At 44.5% G+C, this 22,467-nt stretch overlaps 1 protein-coding gene across 1 annotated transcript in view; it reads right to left on the reverse strand.

Moving 5' to 3' along the window:
• The window catches only part of ACOX2 (acyl-CoA oxidase 2), a 208,448-nt gene that overhangs the window by 13,854 nt on the left and 172,127 nt on the right, over positions 1-22,467 (reverse strand). The window contains exon 13 of the mRNA XM_078661505.1: positions 19,942-20,074. Coding sequence (XP_078517631.1) covers positions 19,942-20,074 — 133 coding nt within the window. The remainder of the gene's footprint in view (positions 1-19,941; positions 20,075-22,467) is intronic.

Here is a 22,467-nt window from a genome sequence, read left to right on the forward strand (position 1 = left end):
AACCTGAAAAATATGAATATTTGTCGTAAACGATTCTGGAGCTCCCTTTTGGAGGTGTTGCACAATGTTCCCATTGATTATAATTTAAAACATATATAGGTTGTGCAGATCTATGTAAAAAGTGATTACCATAGTGGTTATAGCAATACATACTGTCATAATTTGTAGAACCTTGCAAATAATCATGTTTGGTAAATTTAGCAGACATTACTAAGTCAGACATCATATTATTAATGCTTTCGAAGTCCCAATCATCAGCAAATGAGTTCGGTTTCACAAAGTCACTCAAGGAGATCTTAATTTGGTGTGGATATTTCAGGATCTCGACCGGACCATAAATTTCATAGTCAGTGTTGTCCCAGGCTACCCCACCCGGTATCGGATTGGCTGTGAAGTTGGCTGAAGAAAGTTCTCTTTTCTCGACGTGTGAAGATGTGTGTGGTTTGAGGATCAAGTTGATTTTCTGACTTGCTGTGTCCATTTTAGCATATTTTCCCTCAATGAAGCGTCCCAAAGTTAATACCATGATGAGCCAAAGTATGAGGATAAATGCACCAAAACCCACCCAAAATTCAATCCATGGAGAAATCAGATATGTTTCTTTCAGTTGGTTCAAAAGTTCTTTAGCTTTGTCTTTAAAGGTTTTTGATGATGGCTGTGTCTTTGATTCACTGAGGCTTTCAGAGGAATCATCGAAGTTTATGAAGTAGCCGGATGCAGTTCTGTCAATTGTTCCAATTGGTTCAGGATTTTTGTTTCTTGCATTTTCACTTGGTACTTCATTGTAGATTGGTGTGTCTCTGCTAAATGTTTTTATTTGGGTTTTCAGAGGTCTTAGTTCTATTGCATTGTTGCATAGTCCTTGTTGTTCTTCTGTAGGCGTTTCGAATGTGATGAGCCTCTTCGTTAGGACCTCTGTATTGGTAGCAAACCTTGGTGTTCTGCTACTTATGGGGAGTCCACTTGGCCTACTGTTTGTTATCGGCCACATGTTGTGGTTTTACCAGGTCGATGGATACAACTCGGTTCTCCTTTTTTCCAGCAAGTGGCGGTAGTACAACTGATCTTGTCCCATTGACAGACAAGACAGGAACTGCTTTTCTGTAAGAAGGCCCAAATTCCTTCTTTACCGCGATCTTCTCCCTGACTAGATCCCCGACTTTTGGAATCCAGACAGGTCTTGCTGGGACAGGTGGTGATTCTTCAGTGGTTGTTGGCTGTTGTTTCAACTGTATGTTGCTCAGGTCTTTTCTTGTTTTGTTTAAGTCCTGCAAAATAGCCAAACGGTCTTTGACATCAAAGCTTTTTTCTTTAACCACTGAAGTCTGACTGTCGAGGTCAGAGATAATCATTCTAGTTCCAAATAATAATTCGTACGGACTGAATCCCTTCAGAGAATTTCTTGGCAAGTTATTTAGACTACGTTGGACACTTATTAGATGTTTGACCCACCCAGCTCCCGAACCTAATATCCTTTCTATTATAGATTGCTTTCTGCCTTGGTTTTTTCTTTACACCATCCCGTACCCTCAGGAAGGAAGTGAGAAGATTCCCGCTGGGCTGTGCTCATTTGGCCATGTTTCCCCCCCAGGCTGGTGGGCCTGAGTGAAAACAATGGTCAAACGTAACATGCTCTTAGCGTATATGCCATTTAGACTCGCAAATCTTTGTATAACAGTCCGGACGTCAGCCGAGTGCTGAGGATCTACATTATAAGTGGAAACTAGCCTGTATATGTTAATCGCAAGCCATTCTTTTTACTGGTCATATTATCTGCCGTAATACGACGAGGTATCAAACTCTTTCTCTCCCCACTGCGATCTCTATTGCAGTTTGGGCAGCGTTTTACAAACATGGTGTGACGCAGGCTCATGCCTGGCCACCAGTACCGCGATTGTAATTCTTCCAGAGAATCTTTTAGTTTGAGGTGTCTGAGACCCTCGCCCATATGTGCGTATGCGATTAACAAGTGTCTCCTGTCCATGTTTGGAATCACTCTATCCCCCACTCCAGGGATTCGAGCAAAAGGGACGGAGTTTGCATCGATTATGTATGTATAATTGAGTGGATAGTTGATCGGTAACGCTGAGCAGTCGCCTTTTGATGACGTTTTCACCGCCAGCACTGTTTCACCGTCAATGTATTTTAATGTACGCTTTTTTCGAACTACGGGAGCCAATTTAGTGGCTGCCGCTGCGGCTGTTTCAGCCAATGAATTCCCTACAACGTGAACGCCATCACGCTGATGACTCAGTGAGTGAGTCACGTGAGTCTTTGGTAGTTCTTTTTGTAAAAGAGCTATTTGTTCCCAGAGCAGTTTCTGCTTTATTGGTGCATCTGTGTTATCTTTGTAACCGTTTTGAATCCATGTCTGCAAATCCTTGTTGTATGATTTGACGCAGTAATATGAATCTGACACTATAAGTGTCGGGAATTCGCGATCCGCATTATCTAGCGCCATTTTCAATGCTATTATTTCAGTTTGTTTTTCTGAATTAGTTTCTACTGAGTGTGATTTTGTTAATAGAGGTCTTAGTTTACCTCCGCGCCACACTTCTTTTGTAATCTCACATGTGGGGTTGTATGCTTGTTCTCCCCAAACGGAGGGTTCAGCATGTCCGTCTGTATAGATTACACAGGCGTAATGTCGTAGAGGCAGAATGTCGATTGGCAGAGGGTATGTTTTTTCATATTCTAGATTTTCCATTTCTTCTAGTTCTGGATCAAAGAAGTAGTATACTTTGTCCGTTGTGATTGAATTTACCCATTGTAACCATTCTGGATCCAATGTTGTTGTTGGTAAATTACACGGTGTTGTTAATGCCTCAAAGGCTGATTCAGCTGTTCTGACTGTGTGTCTTTTTCTCTAGCTATTGCGGTTTGAACTGCATGAACAAATTGTTCTTTGTTGCTGAATTTCTGTTCAGCTTCCGTGTACAAGTGTGATTTGAATGCAATTGGTACCTTTTCTCCCTCATTAGAGGTTAGGTATGTGAATCCGCATCTCCCTGGGATGACTCGAATCACAAGATTGCGTGTGTTATCACGTGTTTCTAATTTTGTTTTAATTAGCATGTCTGTTTGTAAGGATCTCAAAATTTCTGTGTGTGTTTGAGTCCAACTGGATCTTTTAAAGTCTGGTTTAATTAGATCATAAAGGGGTTTGACCCTTTCTGCGTAATTTGCAATGTATGTTCTTCCGAAATTTAGGAAGCCTAGAATCGACTAAGTTTTTTAGTGTTCTAGGTGCTTGGAGTACGGCACATTTCTCTAGGAAATTGTCAGCCAGGCTTTTGCCTTCACTTGATAACTCATATCCTAAGAATAGGACCGTCAGTTGGGCAATTCTGGACTTTTTAAAGTTGAATTTGTAACCCTCTGCAGCGAACCCAAGTATTATGGTGTTCACTCTTTTCAAGTGAGTCTCCAAGTCATCATCTGTTAAGTAAATGTCATCGACATAAGATAATGCTTCATCATCATATAGTTGTAGTAATTCTGTTACTCTCGCTGAGAATACCCCCGGGCTGTTCTTGTACCCCTGGGCTAACCGACAGAATTGTTTTTGAGTGCCATTTACTGAGAATGCAGTTAAATATCTGCTCTCTGGTGCTATATTTTGACAAAAGAATCCATTGGAGATGTCCAAGGTAGTTTTGTATTTTTTGCGCACTATGTTATTCATTAGTGCAGCACTGTGTGAGTTTTGCACTGCAAAGGTTTTGCAACATGTGTTAAGGTGTCGGTAATCCAAAACTAGACGATATGAGTTGTCTTGTTTGGAGACCGGAAACAAAGGATTGTTCATTTGTGAGGTGCAAGTTTCAATCACCCCCTGGTATTCTAGCTGATCTAGTATTTCATTTACCTGTTTTTTAGCTTCTTGCTTAATTGGGTACTGCCTTTGTGCAGTTGGTTGTGATTTTAACTGGATTTTGTGAGGAGGAGAATCCTCATCCCATCCTACATGATTTTTATATAAAGCAGGTGCTAGAGCCACTGCCCACTTTCTGGCAAGTGTATATTTTTTATGAATCGGGATTTGATTCGAGAAGGCAGGCATAATTACTTCTTCGCCATGAGGGCACTCCCTGACGAACTCTGGTGGCCAGTCTTTTTCAGCTAGAAGGATATCGTAGCCCTTGGAGAGATTATCCCAAAATAGTCCCCTTATCTTCCTAGTCTTATCTCCCTCTATACGTAATGTTATCTCGTATATCTTGTGGGGTTTGCTAACTCTGGTGTCTGCAGTTTCTACTTGAAGATATTCATTCGTGTCCACTGTCTCCAGATGATTCATAAGGACTTTGCGAGCTATGCTCAATTCTGCTGCACTGTCTAGCATTGTCTGAGCCCACTCTCCGTTTTTCAGTTGTGTCCTCAGTATTCTCGGCATTGTTAACTACCTTGATACTGGCTACCTTCTTTTTTGGAAATTGTAATTTCTTTTTTAGCTGAGCAGGTTCCTTGTCTTTTGACTTGGCGTGCTCTTCTCTTTGTTCTGATCGTCCTCTTCTTTCCGATTTCTGCGAGGAATTCTGAAAAGATTGAGAGGGACGTGTATCAATGTCTTGATATCTATCAGGTTTTTTAATATTATCCCTATTTCTAAGGTTATATCTATTCCCAGAGGGGTCACTCTGTGGTGACCTCTGTCTTCGGTTTGGAGATTTTTCTCTTCGCCTTGGAGACCTTCCTCTGGACTGGAATTTCTTTTCTTTAGGATTGGATTGTTTGTTTCCATCCCAGTTCTTTTTCGGTGAATTGTTATTAAAAAATATTTTTTCTGGACTTTCAGTCAGTTGCGGTTTTACTGGTATTCCACCTAAACTATCTCTACCTAGTTCCTCATAGGATTTTTCTATGATTCTGGCAATTTCAGCTGGTTGGTCTGCTATATCTGTCTCTTTTAACCTCTGGCGGATCGCCACGTTTGCTGCTTCACCTTTTATGTTGGCTAATAATATAGCCGAGACCTGCTTGAAGTCTTTCAGTAATTTCATACCAAGAGTTAAAGCAGGCTCTGGACCGTATTCGTCTTGAATTTGTTTTAGCACATCTGGTATCACCGAAATGGATGGAACACCGTGCGTTTTTGTGTAGATGGAAGCAAAGACTGTACCCCAAGTGTCACAGTCCTCAATGTGTGGTGCGATTCCCATTGGAAGACAGATAGTCAGAATCCTGTGTTTTTCCAGCGGGGTGGTGTCAGGAAACACCGCCTCTATTTGGGTAATTTTCTGTGCCAACCAGAATGGTATTTGTTCCCGTTTAGCCGGTACTTTACCTAGGCAAGACTGGATGTTCTGTGGTGTAATCTTATTTGTGTTCCCCTGGTGAGGGGTCAGCTGTGGAAGTTTAATCGCTGGCTGAATTGTTGAAGTCCGCATTACATACTGTACTAATTGTCTATGAATTTTTAGTAATTGTTTTAGCTGTATTAACAGCTCTCCTGTAGACATTCCTTCGATGTCTGGGTGTGGTGTGTATCCGGCTAAGACCGGCCACGTTGCTCCTGGTCTACCTAAAGGACCGAGCCTTGTAATGTGATTGTTATGTATTAGGGCGCCATCAAATAAGAGCAAATGCTCTTGGAATTTGAGTGGTACTTCCACCTCCTCGAAAGGAGTGTAAATGTCAGGTGGTACCTCTATTTTGTAATAGTGGAAGTACTTTGTTACAGCATTTGCTGCTGGAAAATGTATCCATGTATAGTATACCTCTGTCTGCCGATATTCGTGTGCCTCAATTACGAATATGACTGTACCACCTCTAGGTGTCAGTCCATTTTCTATAAGTTTTAAGGTTATAGATTTCCTTTTGGCGACCGGGATGAGTATTATATCCCCGTCCGCATCTAGTGCTGCAGTATCAGCTGCTGCTATTTCAGCTGCTAATCTAACTGACTCTCTTTCTTCATCATTGTCTGACATTTTACTGTCACAATGGTTTTTTTTTTTTTGTTTGCAGATCAGGTTTCTTATGGAAACAGAGATTAGATGCACAATATTTTGGAACTGTTTATCCTTCAACGTTGACTATACCAAGAACCATACATAGGAGTTCCCTCCTGCGAGGTTTCGGAGGATATAACCTTCCACCCACTCCAGACGTCTTTGGAGTATGTGGGAAAAGGGGTCTGAGTGAGAAAGCACGACTGAGTTACTCTAAATGTCTTACGTTAGTTTTATCGCCCTTTCCAAACGCGTTGGGCGCCATGTAGTGTAGTTCCTATCTTCCCAATAGGCTCTGCGCATTGGAATAATACCTACAGCAGTAAAGGCCTAGGCCAGACGTTAACTAGGTCTACTACTGTCGATACTAGACTTAAGTTTTGGGTTTGCCAGCGTAGCTCAGAGTTCGCTAGAAACTTTCTCGATTGTTCAGGAAAGAATTAAGTCCCCTGATTAGACAAGAAGGGATTTAGTTTCTGACAACCATAGAACATGACAACTTTGCTCTCCCCTAATCAAGAGTGTATCTCCAGAGTCGTGTGAGCACAAGGCAATTATTTTACTCAGTCAGTACGTGCATTCTTAGTCTCATCAGAATGTAGAGAAAAGGAAGAGACGGGCGTGTTCAATAAAAAGGTGTTATTTATTGATCAGTCTCTTTTCTCGTACAAGAGAAATGGATCGATATTATTGCAATACTTATAGTTAAGTAAAGTGCATACATTAAAAGCAATAGTATAAAATAATACTGTAAAAACATTGATATGGTTTCTGAGCCATATGATGTTTAAACTGATTAAAATATATTTACATACACATATACATTTGACTAAACGTACTCAACTGGTGTTTCTAAATACGCCTACCCCGTGTACCTGACCTAAGTCTAATGCGTGGGCGGGAATAGAAAGTTACAGTTTAAGTTAAGTTTGTTTTTGCCAAGTGAATAACTAAAGAATTCTCTGTGAGGGGTTATTCAGTTCTGTACCTGGAAGTTAGGATGAAATGAGGAATGGTATCTCTTTCTCTGGTCTCGATATTCCAGGCTGCCTGCGAGGGCTGCCCGAAAGCGCCGGTGCTGGGTCTCTCGGCAGGAGATAGCAGCGCGTCTCTCAGCGCGTCAGGAAGGCGGGGCTGCTGCCAGCGGGGTCTGCTCTGGGCTTCGGCAAGTGTGGCTGCTCCGTCTCGTCACCACGCGTGTGTTTGCATAGGGCAAGATCGGCAATATTTATACCTTAAAGGTGCCGAGATTGACGTAAGGATGGACATAGATACGTCAATAAAGATGTCATACGACTTGCTCGTTAGCACATTCTTTTACTGAAGTTCTCTGTGAAATCAAAACAATGGCCGCACGGATTTTCCAGGTTGTCATAGGTTTGATTTGTTATGAGAACGTCGTATGCCTTATCAGGGGCTGGAGGAATGTCGCTTGTCTAATTAGATCTCAAGCGTTATGACCTAATCAGATAACACGTTCCTGTGCCGTAGTGTGACTGCGTCAGATAACGGTATCTGCATCATGGGGGCTTGTCTTGCCTCATGGGCTGACTGTTAGTTAACTTGATAGTTAGTTTACCCAGAATAGGGTCAGGAATAGGGGGATCAATTCAGAACCTATAGGAATACATGACAACATGAGGAGTTGGTGTGAGGCAAATTGTTGAAGCAGCTCAGAGAAAGGAGGGTGAAAAGGCTGTTCAATGACTGGCCTCTGGAGAATTTGCCTGTCTGTCAACGATTTCAATGCTGAGGCATGTAACAGAGTGTGCTATTCATCCGTAGACATAGCTATAGAGTTGGTGAATTCATTTGGCTGGGGCGCTTTGATGGTAAAATGTGAAATCAGTGTTTCAGTTGTTGCCAGTTCACCCTGAGGATTACGAGTTGTTAGGCATGTATTGTGGGGGAAAGTTTTTTGTGGATAAGGCATTGCCAATGGGGTGTTCAATTTCATGCTTATTTTTGGAGGTGTTCAGGTCATTTTTGTAGAAGCTGTTCCTGCATGTAGTAGGTACGCACTACTTGGACAATTTTTTTCTTGGTGGTTGCCCACAGTCCTGGGAATGTCAGGAAGGTTTGCTGTTTTTCCAGGAGTTCATGCAGGAAGGGGGCATCCTTTTGGGACCAGGAAAGATAGTGGGGCAGGTGCTTACTTTCTTGAGCATTGAGTTGGATTCCCACAGGATGGAGATTAGATTGCCAGAAGATGAGAACCAGCGTTGTCTTGAGCACCTGGACAGAATGTTGGACAAGACCAAGGTGCAGGCAAAGGACATGCTGATCCTACTAGGTCATCTGAATTTCGTGTACAGGCAGGATGTTCTGTAGGTGGTTGAGTTCTGGCGGGGACGTGACTCCTACACCACATGGTGTGCCTCAATGATAGGGGGAGAGAGGATTTGCGATTATGGTGAGTTTTACTGAGCGAATGCAATTGGATTCCCATGGCAGGTGTAGGGGAGCAAGTGGAGAGGTCTGGCGATCGCTTTTTCCAGCTCAGCAGACGGCCATGGTTTCAGAATATTTTGGCAGGGCGGTGGTGTGCAGAAGAGTGGCCAGAGGTGTGGAAGCATGGGGGATGGATCTTTGCTTTCCTCAAGTTCTTTATATTGGTGGTGGCAGTCTGTCTGTGGGCATGGCAATTTGCTAACAGAACGGTCATGTGCAATGTGGACAATATGTCGGCAGTGAGCATTGTCAATCAGCAGTCAGCGCATGACCCGTAGGTTTGGTAATTGTTATGGCTTACTGTGTTAGAGTATTTGTGCGTGAATGTCACTTACACAAGCACAACATAATGAGGGCGTAAACCATGAAATTGCTGATGCTCTTTCTTGTTTCCAGTGGACGAGGTTCCGTGGGTATGCACCAAGAGCCGACGACACAAATATTGTGATGCTGGCTTATTTGTGGTCCGTGGGCGAGAACGCTTGATCCAGCTTATCCTCAGCTCGTTGTCGGAGTCTACCCGCAAGGCTAATGGATTTTGTGGGAAGAGTTTGTGCAGTCAGGGGCAGTGCGATGTAGCGGCATGGATGGAATCCAAGCTTGGCGGAATGATGTGATACATTTCATTATGTCTCTGATTGGCAAAAGTTTGTCGGCCATCACTATATCTGGTATGTTAGCAGGCATGGCGTTCTACGGGAAGATGTTATGGCGGTATGAGCCGTCGGCAGGAGAAATGTGGAAGCAGATTCTTGAAGGCTGGTCAAGGGACAAGGGCACTGCTGCAAGAGTGTGGCTCCCCATCACACTAGACATTGAAGCAGGCGATTTGCATGCTGCCAAGCATTTGCAGGGATGATTGGTAGACACCATTTTCTGTGATTATAGTGTGGCTGTTCTTCGGCGCGTTCCGGGTCATGGAGGTGGTCAGTTCCAAGGTCCAGATGGGGATTCGTTGCCAGGATGTCCGGACACTTCCAGGGGCAGTTCAAGTGTGACTCCCAAAATAAAAAATGGATCAGTCGGGCAGAGGCAGTTGTGTGATGATGAGAGTGTACCCGGACATGTGGGTTTGCCCCCACGATTGGTGGGTGGTATTGTATCGGCAAGAGGGGGATTTGGAGAGATCTTTCAGCATACTGACGACACATTTTTTGGCGTTGCAAGCTTTGGGAGTTTTGAGGAAGGTGGTGGGCATGTTGAGGTATGGAGCTCAGGATTTTGATGGGGATATAGGCAGAAGGCAGGGGTTGGACGGTGGCAGAGATTCATCGTGTGGGGTGTTGGCGATCGGACTATTTTCAGTGCTATTTGCAATTTGGCTGGGTTTTTCACAATTAGCATTAATACAATCTTTTTTCTCCTAGGTTGCATTGTGGGCCCAGGGAGAAGGCATGCTGAGGTTTGGATATGTGGGCACTCATTTGTAAGGAGAGGCGGATGACAATTGGGACTTCCGGATATGGTGGTGCAGCTAAAATGGTTGGGAAAAGAGGGCATGCAATGACAAGAGTTATTGAACAAAGTTAAATTATTTGGCATGCTTTTGCACCTAGGAGAAAATAATTTAGTGCAGTTGAAGGGACTGGTGCTGGTAAAATATGTTAAGCATGATTTGTTGGAAATCAAAGCATCATGGTCTAGTACTACTAATGTGTTGACAGAGTTCATGTTTAGAAGAATTTGGCGGAGGGTCGCGAAACCGAGGGCTATCGACCGAGCACAGAGGAAGGTAAACAGCAGGCACCGACAGTTGAGTTAGTTGAACCACCAGAGTCATGTCCTGATGTTCCAGCCATGTTAAAGGGCAACCTCACAGCTCTACAGCCGCACCAAGTGTTGAGGGATGTGTTGATTCAATGTACATCATCCATTCTTAGTCCCCAATGAATGTGGCGTAGTCTCTTTCATCCATTAAGTTGCGACCACTTAGTGAGATGATACAGTGCGTAGTATGCAGCCGCTTGTCAAAAGGAAACTGATTCCTAATGCTGCTGTGTCTCGACGAGTGAATCGTACCGAGATCTTACTCCAGCGTAGAAAAGTATCCGGTCCGCCACCACAACGTCGAAACACAGCAGCATTAGGAATCAGTTTCCTTTTGACAAGCGGCCGCATACCACACACTGTATCATCACACATCCCTCAACACAGCTGCACCGCTGTGAGGTTGCCCTTTAACATTGTTGCATACTGTCATCATGAAGACCCGCATGCTAGGACCCAATTTACCTCTTGCACTAGTCAGGTTGAAACGTCGACAAGAACTACATTGCCTGGATTGAATATTTATACCCTGTGGGGGGTGGTCGATCTATCCATATATCACCCTCTTCTGACTAAAGAAGAATTACTGACTGTAAACATCCACCAAACAGGCGTCTTGGCTTTGGCTAAATTGGATTCCCTCATTGCCATAGCCACTGAACCATGATTATTTTGTGTACTAAATAGTAAAGAAACCTTCCCCCTTTTTACTTTTCTCTCTTATCACTGCGCACATGAGCACTTCTAAGAACACTTTTCATCTCACTCTCTGTCGAGCAACCGTTGTGTAATGAATTTGATGTTTTCGTCTGCTAAATGGATTATAAATTAATCTTTTATATATAAATAATATACTTTGAGTGTAGTATTCAGCATTGAGTGCGATTTATTAATTCTATGTCCTCGTTCTTCGCTCGCTATCATTGCAAATTAATGGTTGCATCTTGTGTTAATTACGTACCAGTAGGACCATACTGTTTATGTACCATGTGCTACTCCGGTCCTATGGGTTAAAAAATAATTTCGGATTATCCCTGTATTTTGTAATACTCCTCAACACCACAGAATAGGAAGCTCCCTCCTCCGTGGCTACTGTAGGGGGAGAAAGCAGGCCAGTGTCAAGGGAAGTGTCTAGACCACCGGCATCACTCAGGTCCATTCTCCAGTCCGATTCCTTAAGCTGGTCAGTTAAAGGGTCCAGTGGCCTCTCCCAGTTCTCTTCCTCACCTTTGGGCCCAAAAGGAACGCCAGGAATGAACACCGGGATGAAAGTCCCTTCTGGCGTCGGAATAGACGTCGATCGAATCCACTTTGGGGATGAGGATGGGGTTGGAGCTGACCAGGGGCACGGTTGACGCCAGGAGCGTTGTCAACTGGATCGGCCAGGCCTGTATTGTTGGTGACCCGCCGGTGGCGTACCCGGAGCCACTGGCGCCAAAGTCCTTGGGCCCCTGACCGACTCCGCGGGGACCCGGAGCCGGGCAGCCCAAATATGAGGTACAAGGCCTCATAGAACTTCTGAATTTGGTCAGGAGACGCTACGGCTCCCTGAAAGTGAGGGAGGCTCAGAGCCGTCTAAGTAGTAGGTTCCAGAGACAAAGCCTTTGAGCAATGATGCTCAGGATCCCGCTTCGTATCGGCTGACTAATGGGGGGGAAGTTGAAGCACGCCCGTGCTTCTTCAGCTTCGTGTGTTTCCCTGACTTACCTGAAAATTTCCCAGACGACTTAGAGTGCGAGGAGTGTAGGCTCTGCGACCATTCAAGACCTTTCCCTTAAACAGGAAGAAATAGAGCAACGCAGAGCCCAGCAAGTCACTTTGAACACGATTTCAGGTTGTGGTCGCACTTCAGACACCAAAGACACACGAGGCGCGGATCCGTCACAAACATCATCTGGTGGCAGGAACCGCAGGGACATCCGACGCACCAAGAGTCAATGACTCGAGAAAGACGTCGACAAAAAGTTAGCTAAAATGTGGATCTGCGCTAGGGTATCTTAACGTAGATGTAAAAAGACCCCTTCACGAAGCTGTGACTGTGGTAAGAAAACGAAGCTCGATTAAAATAAAGCCCAACTGAAGGCGAAATAGAAAATTGATAAAACAAATCACTAAAGAAACTCTTGTTGTCAAGAAGATGAGGAAATACGTACTGACATTGGTCCACAGTAAAGAATCTTAAAAGAACCTTAAATAACTGGCTTGAAGTCAAGATTAATGAATGACTTGCCAGCCAGACTATAAAAAGGGACCACCCACATCGACTTTCATCAAGAGTGATCATTATATTCAACAATTTTCAGCAAAAATGTGATTGTTTTTTTCCTGAACAAGGTGGTGTCAATCAACTATAAACCACCAAAATGCTGCATCGACATTTCTGTGTGACAGAATATTTGACATTTCGATACTCTTGTGTGATACATAAGCTGATATTTTGTGTAACTGATTCCCGACGCGGCAGGGTCGTGGACCAGGGTCAGCGGACTCGATAATTCTCGCCTCGGTGCCTACTCTAACCAGGGATCACACTCTGCCACTCTGGGCATTAGCTTGCCTCATCTCTACAACGGCCCCCCACATTCGCCGGGGATGCCTGTTTCACCTTGGAGATACCCAGTAGGGACCATCTCACAGGGATAGCCAGGACGGGTTTCCCAGCGGTCTACAGCGCCACGACGCCTCAGGGCAGCAGTGCGCTTTACAAGACACATACATTTACATTTACATTACATTTATGTCTGCGACAAACAAGAATTTGTTTCAGGGGCGTAACAAAGGCCCCCGCAGCCCCCAAGGTGCGGGGGGCCCCCAGGCTTACCCATATTGAAGGGCACCCCCCTCACCCCCTACTGATGTGAGTGTGAGGGGCCCCTGCAGCACATTGTGCAGGGGGACCCTCATGTTTTGTTTGGCCTCTGGCAGCGGCTGGGACCCGAGTATTTTAAAGTCATCCTACAAGCGGGATTAGACAGCCCTCACAAGGCTTGGTTTAAACATTACCTCTGCACGCCCGCCTCGTTACTTAGATGAGAAATACATTTTCTGTGGTAGAACATGGTGCCTCTAATAAGGTAGACTCCCTTGTTATGTCTGAGTAATGTAAATGCAAGCCAAGCTATGGCCAATTAAACTGCGTCAGTTTGGTTCGTTTGCATGACTAGCACTTGGGTGTTTTCTAATTTCCCTACACAAGCACCAATTTCCTCCAGTGTTTCTTAGACATTGTAATGTCACCCTCCAAGGAAACGGTTCACCTTTTTTGCAGACATGCCCTTTGTTTCGTATGTGCCGAATTTGCAGAGTGATAGAGAAAGAAAGTGCCAGTCCCAAGAATAATTTCATCTGAGCAGTTGTCGGGGCAGCAACCTTCTCAAAGGTGGCGCTGTCTGAAGAAATCCCAGGCTATGAATCCTGTTAGAGGATACTTCCCTTCCACCAAACCCAGCTGCTCCGAGCCTCGGCTTTGCGTAGAATGTCAAACCTCCGCCAACGATCCAAACCCCTTCCAACTGGCAGAAGAACATCTGTGGAGGCATGTGTGCGCATGTGAGCGCTCCGAGAGAAGTGACTGTGAGTGCAGGGTGAGAGGTGTGACTAACTTCAGGGTGAGAGGAGTGACTGCGAGTGCAGGGTGAGAGGTGTGACTAACTTCAGGGTGAGAGGAGTGACTGCGAGTGCCAGGTGAGAGTGCTAGGCGAGTGATGTGGGTGTGAATGCAGTGTGAGAGGTGTGACTGAATGCAGTGTGAGCTGTGTGACTGCGAGTCCAGATTGAGATATGTGTCGCTGTGAGTGTGCGGTGAGAGCTGAAGTTGTGACTCAAGTGTGAGAGGTGAGCACGTCTGAGTGGAGGTTAAATGATGTACCTGTCCGAGCGCCGAGTGAAGTTTGAGCCCATGTGAGTACAGAGTGACGGCTGAGTCGTGGGAATGCAGTGTGAAAGGGGGGCCCTCTGTGAAATGCACTTCAGATCTTGTGAATACAGGGCGTGCCTCTGTGTGTGCCGGTTGAGACGTGAGCTGATGAGAATGCAGGGGGATATGTGAGCCCTTGTAAATGCATGATGAGAGATAAACATTGGTGAGTGCACAAGGAGGATGTTCTCATGTGAGTGCATAACGAGGGGTGTGACTCTGTGATTGAGTAGTGGTTTACCCATGTGAGTGCAGGGTGAGAGGTGTGCCTATGTGAGCAGAGAGTGAGTGGTGTCAGTGTGTGTGAGTGGTGTCAGTGTGTGTGTGTGCTGCGTGAGTGGTGTGCCTTTGTGAGTACCGGTTCAGTGGTGTGCTCAAGTGAGTGCAAAGTGGGAGGCGTGCTCGGTTAAGTAGAGGGTGAGTCATGTGAGTTCAAGGTGAGTGTTTGACTGTGTGAATGCAGGGTGAGAGGCACATCTGTCTGAATGCATGGGAAGAGGAAGGGCTGGGAGAATGCAGAGTGAGAGACATGCCTTTGTGTAACAGAGTAGCCAGAAAATTAGAATACCATACCACTTCGAGCCAAAGCTCTGATGGCACTAAGCAAGCGCAGCAAGTGAGTCCAAAACACCCTAGAAGTGCTCCTCTGTCTCTTCCATCCAAGCATCTATTCATTCATCCTTTCACCCTCCCATCCACCTTCTGCTATCAATCATTTCACCTTTACATTATGTCATCCATTCATTATTTCATCCAACTTTCAATCGTTCACCAACATTGGCCATTTTATCCATCCATCCATCCTCTAAGATTTTCATTTACTCTACCATCTTTTCCCCCTCCTCAGATTTCCATTTACTCTGCCATCCATCCATCCTCTAACATTTCCCTTTTTTCTTTCATCCTTCCATTCACCCATGTATCTATCCTCTCACTTATGCTCTCACATAACATATGTATTTGTAAAGCACACGTTCATGCAGAAGGGTATCTTGGCATTAAATACCAGATGTTTATGGTTACCCAACTCAATGGTATTCATTTTATCGACCCCCAGAAGGATCAAAGTCTGAGTGGCCTTACCGGGATTTGAATCTCTGCCCAGAAGGTCAAACATAAGCCTCTACAGTTGACGCATTAGTCCGCTGAGCTTCCAGACCCACTCATTCACATATCCTCTCACCAGTGACATAACAATAGCCCCCCATACCCAGTGGTGCAGGGGGGCCCAAGTTCCGGAGAGCCCACTCCAGCACTATACATAAGTGGCTGGCCCCTGGCCCAAGAGCTCCTGAATGGGTTCAGAGCGTGGGGGGCCCCTCCATGTTCTTTGCAGGGGCCCCCTCAAATTTTGTTACGGCACTGATTTGTTTAATAGATGAAGATTGAGAAAACTGTACCTTTCAGATACCACTAATTAGGATATTACTCTTAATACCGTTTTTAGGTCGAGCTATTAAATCCCGCAGGGATTAATTAGCTCGACCCTATAGCAGGGGAACAAACTCTCTTGACCAAGCGGATTTCTCCGCGGATTTTGCACTTTGCATGTTAACTCTTGAAGCGTGACGCCTCTCCAGCAAGCGCTTGGCCTCGCACACCACATCAAAGGCTTCTGCGGTACAAAAGGGGGTGGTGATGGACGGAGCATCTGGCTTTTGGCTGCCATAAGTTGGCTGGGTATGCTCAGACGTGAGTCCCTTGCTCACTTTGCCACTGGATTCAAGCAAGCCGGGCTGAAGACGGCTGTAATGCCAGAAACCAATCCTCGGAAGCTTGTTTCCGGTCCAGGGAAGGCATGGCTTGGCAGTTTGGGCTGGACTGTTCCCATAAGGCACAGGGTCAGACTGATTTGCATATAGCCATGTCTGAACTGGGGTGGCAGAGTGGGCTAAAGAACGGTGATGGATTAAACCCAGATCTTTTGACTGGGTGTGAGTGTTTGATTGGTTCAGATGCTCCGTCCATTACCACCCCCTTTTGTACGGCATTCTAAGTTGGGCCGGGTTAGATTAGTCAGTCGGTCATGGAGCCTCCACCTGGTTCAGTGCGTTTGATTCTTGGCGATGCTTACTGGACAGTGAATGTAAACCAATGTGACTAAATTGATAGGTTTTGCGGAAAGGCATTGTAGTCTGTGCCACCCGTCTGGGTGTTACTGCATGAAATGCCATCCTATTTAATTTTCAGCTTGTGCATATTTTCATTGGAAGGAGCTGTGATAGGTTGATTATGTAATTCAGTCGTGTTAGGTTGGATGTGTTCTCCATTAGTGTGATTTTTTTACTCCCATCCATACCAGGGAATTGTTGAGAAGGATCCATGTGCCTTAGGGCCTGATTATGACTATGACGGTCCGATGAACCGCGTTGCCATGGGACCACTGCTACCTCCAGGGATCCGCGATCCCTGGCAGTCTTGCAGTTGTCTGAGTCTCGCAATATGCTGGCAGTGTCGCTGCAGCACCGCCAAGAATATTATGAGTTTCCAAACCGCCACCGTATTCATGGCTGTGAGGCAATCATGAAAACTCTGTGGCGGTGAGGAAACTGAAGGGGGGGGGGCTTAAGGGGCTCCTGGTGCCTCAGGGCCATAGGGATGGATGCAGAGGGGCACATGGTGTCTGCATGCATGCCCAGTTACTGCACAGCATGAACTTAACAGACCACGCCATGCAAGAACTTGCTTTGGCGTTCCCATTGCGGTGCCTTTCTAAGGCTCACCACCTGGAACTGCCAAAGCACTGCCCGCCAGACCAGGTGAAAACTCCCAATCTGGCGGGCATTGTCAGTACAGCTTTGGTGGTGTGGCAGGGTGGCGCTGGCATGGCCCTAAATCTGAATGTATTGATTTTAGTAAAGCAACCTGTTCACTAATGAGAGCTAATTGAACTTCCAGAGTATCAGTAATTTTTGTAAGTGTGGCACTGATTGCGCTCATTGTAGAAAATACTGGATATACTGGAGGGCTATCTCTGTCCTTGATCAGCAAATGGCCTTGATTAATTAGATTGAAAGATGTGTCCCTTTTTCCTCTGAGGGAAAAATAAATAATAAATGGAATTTGTAATAATGACATTCGTATCGCTCAGTAGATCCGTGTTGTACAGGGACCTCAGTATAAATGTTTGATAAGCCCTAGACCAAAAGCCAACAGTTTATGCATGAACATGACTAACACAAAGCCACTCCAGACCTCAGCATCACTACCTTCTAAGTACATTGGAGTAGTGACTCTTAGTTTGAAAGGCCAATGAGATATTTATTGCCACCCAAACTCTGTTGTGAATGAGTAACACAATTGAGAGTTTCCACTTGATACTAAGCCCTCTTACTCTCACTTGAATACTCATTTTATCAACCTTGCACGGATAAAGATTGAAAATATCTGCTAGGATTCAGCGCTCTGACCATCAGTGAGGGAAACAGCACTTACAATAACATGCCTTTACAAGGACGCCTGAACAACTAATGCATCTTTACAACAACTTATTTTTTTACCACAAACGACTTTACAACGAAAATGTAGGCATTTTACTGGTAAGAGTATTATATGTATGTATGTGTGTATGTATATAGCTCCTACTGGTGGTCACCAGTAGGTACTTACAGTTAGGACCTAGTTTCCATAGGAAAAGCATTGGCTATAACAAAAAAGTGTCACGGCGGGTGCTCCTACATTGGTTTTTAACTTATTGCAAGGGTCCTAGGTCAGAATAGGTGCCTTCCTAATCTCAGGATGTAGACCTGCTCTACATCAAACCAAAGTATTTTGAGAGTGCGGGCATACTCTTTGAAGAAGAATGACACCTGCTAGGTGTGTGAGGGCATCCCGTCAAATCTTTTGTGTGTGTTCAGGTACAGACTAGTAATGATGAAATAATAACTTGTTGTAATATAATTCCTAAATCTCTGGTTCTCCACCGTGGAGATTGTTCATGGTTCTTGTGGTTTGGGTCTATTATAACCACATAAACTATTTTTTTTATGGATATGCATTTTACTCTGTTTCTTTAGGATAAGTGACTTTTTTTTAGAATTCAGAATTATTCTTCATTTCTGCCTGGAGAAGGCATTGTTGACTTTATGACACATGCATTAACTCGAAAAATTTGAGTTACAATTAAGTCAAAAGCAGTCAATTCCTCATAGACAGTGTCCCATACCAGATTGTGACTACCACAGTTTGTTCACTGCTCTCTAGTAACATTCAGGGACACACATAGGGCAAGGGCATAGGCCATGTTATGGGCCTCCTATGCACAGAGCATTGCATGCAACCCATTTTTGCACATATTTCAGAACAAGCTGTACAGTCCAATACAATGACCATCTTAAGTTCAATTTTCGTCTCCCTATATATTGCTCACCTTTGCTATCTTTGGGTATGTTTCATAAACTACTTGATGATTTTTCATCATATTAGACAAAGGATACAGATGGCAGTGGGTTCTCGGAACATGCCAAGTTTAATGTTGACCCATCGGGTGTTATTTTTAAGCCTCAACTAAATGTTTCCCATGTTAAAATGAAACTTTATGGGACACACACACACACACACACATTCAGAGAAAAACTTCCGAAGATCATACTTGCATACATGCTTTATTTTCTTAAGAAGATTTGTGTAAAAAAAGTTATAAATAATACTAAAATACTTTCCTAATAAATCCAAACATAATTGCAAGATCTATGGGATTTGTGGTGCCATCTGTGATATCATGTCCATAGTTCACTATAACTGATGAACATCTTTGGTGTGAAGACTGGATTGTAATCATACCATCAATTCAACTAAAGTATTATAATTATTTTAATGTTTTCAAATTGTGAGACACTGATGTAATCAAATGTTTCATTAGTGACATTTTTGAGGTTTTGTTAAGATGTACTTGTACACGTAGCTAGAATTTTTCTGCAGTACTGCCCTCAGTTTCCATTGGGGATGCTCTGTGCCTTCAGCCTTGCCCAGAAGTCTCTGAGCCCAATGTGTGTCCATAAACACTGTTGTGTAACCCAGGGCTGGCAAGGCTTAAAGGGCTCAACCCTTGACCGGCCCCACCAACCTGCGGGAGTGTAGAGTTGAGACAGAACATACACTGCACCCAGTCTGCCTGCACTTAGAGACTGCAGAGCATGCCTTTAGCCATGCCCAGGCTTTGGAATCATGGCAATCAGTGTGAGGTGCAATGTACTTCTAGCCATAAGGGAATTGCCTTAAGTCAGTCTTCACAGAACACTGTGCCCAGTTTCCAGAGTCTGCTTGGCAAGACTTTGGCCATGCATTGGGGGTGCATGCTATGTTTTCAGCTGTGCCTTTACCACAGTATGCATCTCCCTACAGCAACCTCAGTACAGCCCTCAAAAGTGGCCATGAGGCTCTGAGGTAAAGTTGTATCCTCCGGGCATATCCAGCTCCCAATTTTCTTGCCCTAGAGTCCTCAAACCGTAGCCCTTGGTCATGCACAGTAGGTTCTGAGGATTTTACCTGGTCTTTGGCGTACCACTTCTCGCCTTTTGGCCACACCCTGTCCTCAACTCCCCTTCCACCAGAGTTCACTGACCAAGCCTGGGCGCTGGGCACAGGACATAGCTTCTGGCCATTCCACGAGCCTGACTGTCATATGGACTTAGGGTAGGACAATGAAAAAAGCCTGTGTTGACAATCACAGTCATTCCAAGACTACAATGTGGCCATCTTCCACCCCGTGAGACCCATTAGATCATGTTATAAGGCCCTTGACAGGCTCCTGGAATCCCTAATACTCACAACCCCTTTCGGCATCCACGGGGACTTAAAACTAAACAAACACAAACAGCTAAACACCTCACTATCCATCCCCACTGCTCTTACCTGAGTGTTTGCTGGTGCTTTCTGAGCCCATTCAAATAGGCGTTGGTATACCTGTCCATCATAGCTTCCAAGAGCTGAGTTTAACTGTTCATCGGTGTAATCAAAAGCATCTGTTAATAAGATTGCTGTTTTCCTATAGGAAGAAATAGATACATTTCAAATATTAAAAATAAACAATTGTAGCTTTATTCAAATTTTGCACAGCACACACTGTAATGTATTTAGTAAATATAGTTCAGGGCTTTGGAGAAATCTAGATTAGAGTTTACTTTGGCAGTCTGCTGAGTCACCAGTGAAAGGCAAAGTACCTGACTAAATCTCTCTATATGCATGAATCTGAAACGCAGATCCTGCACCGTATTAACGAAATGGTTGGGACATGACTTAGGGTCACTCTTTGTGTAACAAGTTAACACTGGAGTATATATCGTAAATTCAGCCCATGCAAGACACAGATTATAAACTTTGCCTAAGGTAATGATCTCTCAAATTCAATTTCTTGTCCAAATCTGGGACTGATTGCCCTTCTACAACATTCTCAAAAAAACCTGTTCTTCTTGATGCACAACCCTTTGGTTCCCCAGACAAACATGTCATTTATTTCTGTTTTTCGAAATTAGTGTTCTTATGCAAATCCATCAACATATACTTTTTCCTTGTCAAAAGAGGAACCTAATTGTATTCACCCCATCTTGCTAGATTACCGATATGTGGTATACTCTGGTCTTGCAAAAACAGCCATAGCCAACTTATAAACTTCAAAGGTGGAAACACACAGCTTGATAACACTGGAGTCAGGTGCCCTGCTCTTACGAGCTCTAGGATATTTCTGCTGGGTCTCTGAGGCCAACTGGATGGAATTTTAAATGTTCTGCATTGTCTACAAGGCTCACATTCATGGCTGCTCAGGACCCAGCTCCTTTGCAGCAAACATACAGTAAATTAAAGAACTACTACCAAAACAGAAACCAGGGGCGATTACTATTATTGTTTTCCTTTTGGGGAAATGGTAGCTTCCTATTAATGCTCACCTACAAGCTAGGGTGAAGCTCACTATAATAATAATAATAATAATAATCATTTATTAAGCGCCTGGCTGCACAGAACTGTGTGTCCCCGCGCTGACTGCAAGTTCAACCCGTCCAGAGGCCAGAGAACAGGAAGAGGAGCTAAGCTATGGGAAATAGATGCGTTTTGAGTTTGGCTCTGAACCTGGTTTCCGATGGCTCCATCCGGAGCTGTATCGGTAGGGCATTCCAAAGCTTGGTGGCTAAATAGCGGAAGGATTTTCCTCCCATTTTAGCTTTAGTGATGCGAGGGATTTTAAATAGCATCATGCCTGCTGATCTGAGGTTTCTAACCGGCCTATGGATGGTAAGAAGGCCTCTCAGATAACTGGGACCTTTATTTTGAGCAATGCGATGTGCATAGCAGAGAGTTTTGAATATAATCCTCTCTTTAATGGGTAGACAGTGAAGCTTGGCGAGTGCATTTTTAGTGGATGCTCTCCTAGGGAGACCAAGCACCAGTCGTGCAGCAGAGTTTTGAATGCACTGAAGCTGGTGTAGGCTCTTTTGATTAAGACCAAGTAGGAGAGCATTGCCATAGTCCAAATGAGGGGATATTAAGGCATGGACTATGGTCTTTCTTGCTTCGGTTGGGAGAAGGTCTAATACTTTACACAGTACTTTTAAAGTACTGTAGCATTTGCCTGTTACTTTGTTTACCTGAGTTCTGCCTGAGAGATCGGTGTCAAGCATGACTCCGAGATTCTTCACTTTCTCTACAGGCATGGGTACTTCTCCCAACTCACTAGGCCACCATGCTTGCGACCAGACTGAGGTATCCTTCCCAACTATTAGTACCTCGGTTTTATCTCCATTTAAACGGAGGCAGTTGGCGTTCATCCATGTCGCTATTTTTGACATGCAGTTAGAGAAGTTGGAAGCTAAGTCTCTACTGTCTGGCGTTATTTTGAACACCAACTGGGTGTCGTCAGCATAGCTGACAATGCCCACCCCAAATTCCTCCGCGATGTATGCCAGGGGTTCCATGTAGATGTTAAATAAGGTAGGGCTCAAACTAGAGCCCTGTGGAACCCCGTGGCTAACATCGCGAGGAGAAGATTTGAAGGGTGGGCAGTGAAGTTGGAAGGTTCTTTCGGTGAGGTATGACTGAAACCAGGTGAAGGCAGAGTCACTATGTCACTTTCATGCTTGGCTGAGAGGGTGCATGGTGGCCTCTTCCATGCGTATTACACATCACCCTTCAATCAATAAAAGCTAAAAGCACTCTTCACTCCTCCCATTTTGTTGTAGAACAAAGTGCTTATCTAGCTTTCACCATTAACGTGCACTATTGCCAGGTTTGTTAGCACCCACAAACTGATCTTAGTAATAATCATGTAATTTAGTTTTTGCCCGATTTTGAACTTTGTTAGCCTGCTTGGTCACTGTAAAACTCATTACAGGGAGATGCACATACCCTGCATTTTGACTTGTTCCAATACACATTGTTGAGAACCAA

Source organism: Lissotriton helveticus, chromosome 9 (assembly GCF_964261635.1).
Source record: "Lissotriton helveticus chromosome 9, aLisHel1.1, whole genome shotgun sequence".
NCBI classification, from domain to species: Eukaryota; Metazoa; Chordata; class Amphibia; order Caudata; family Salamandridae; genus Lissotriton; species Lissotriton helveticus.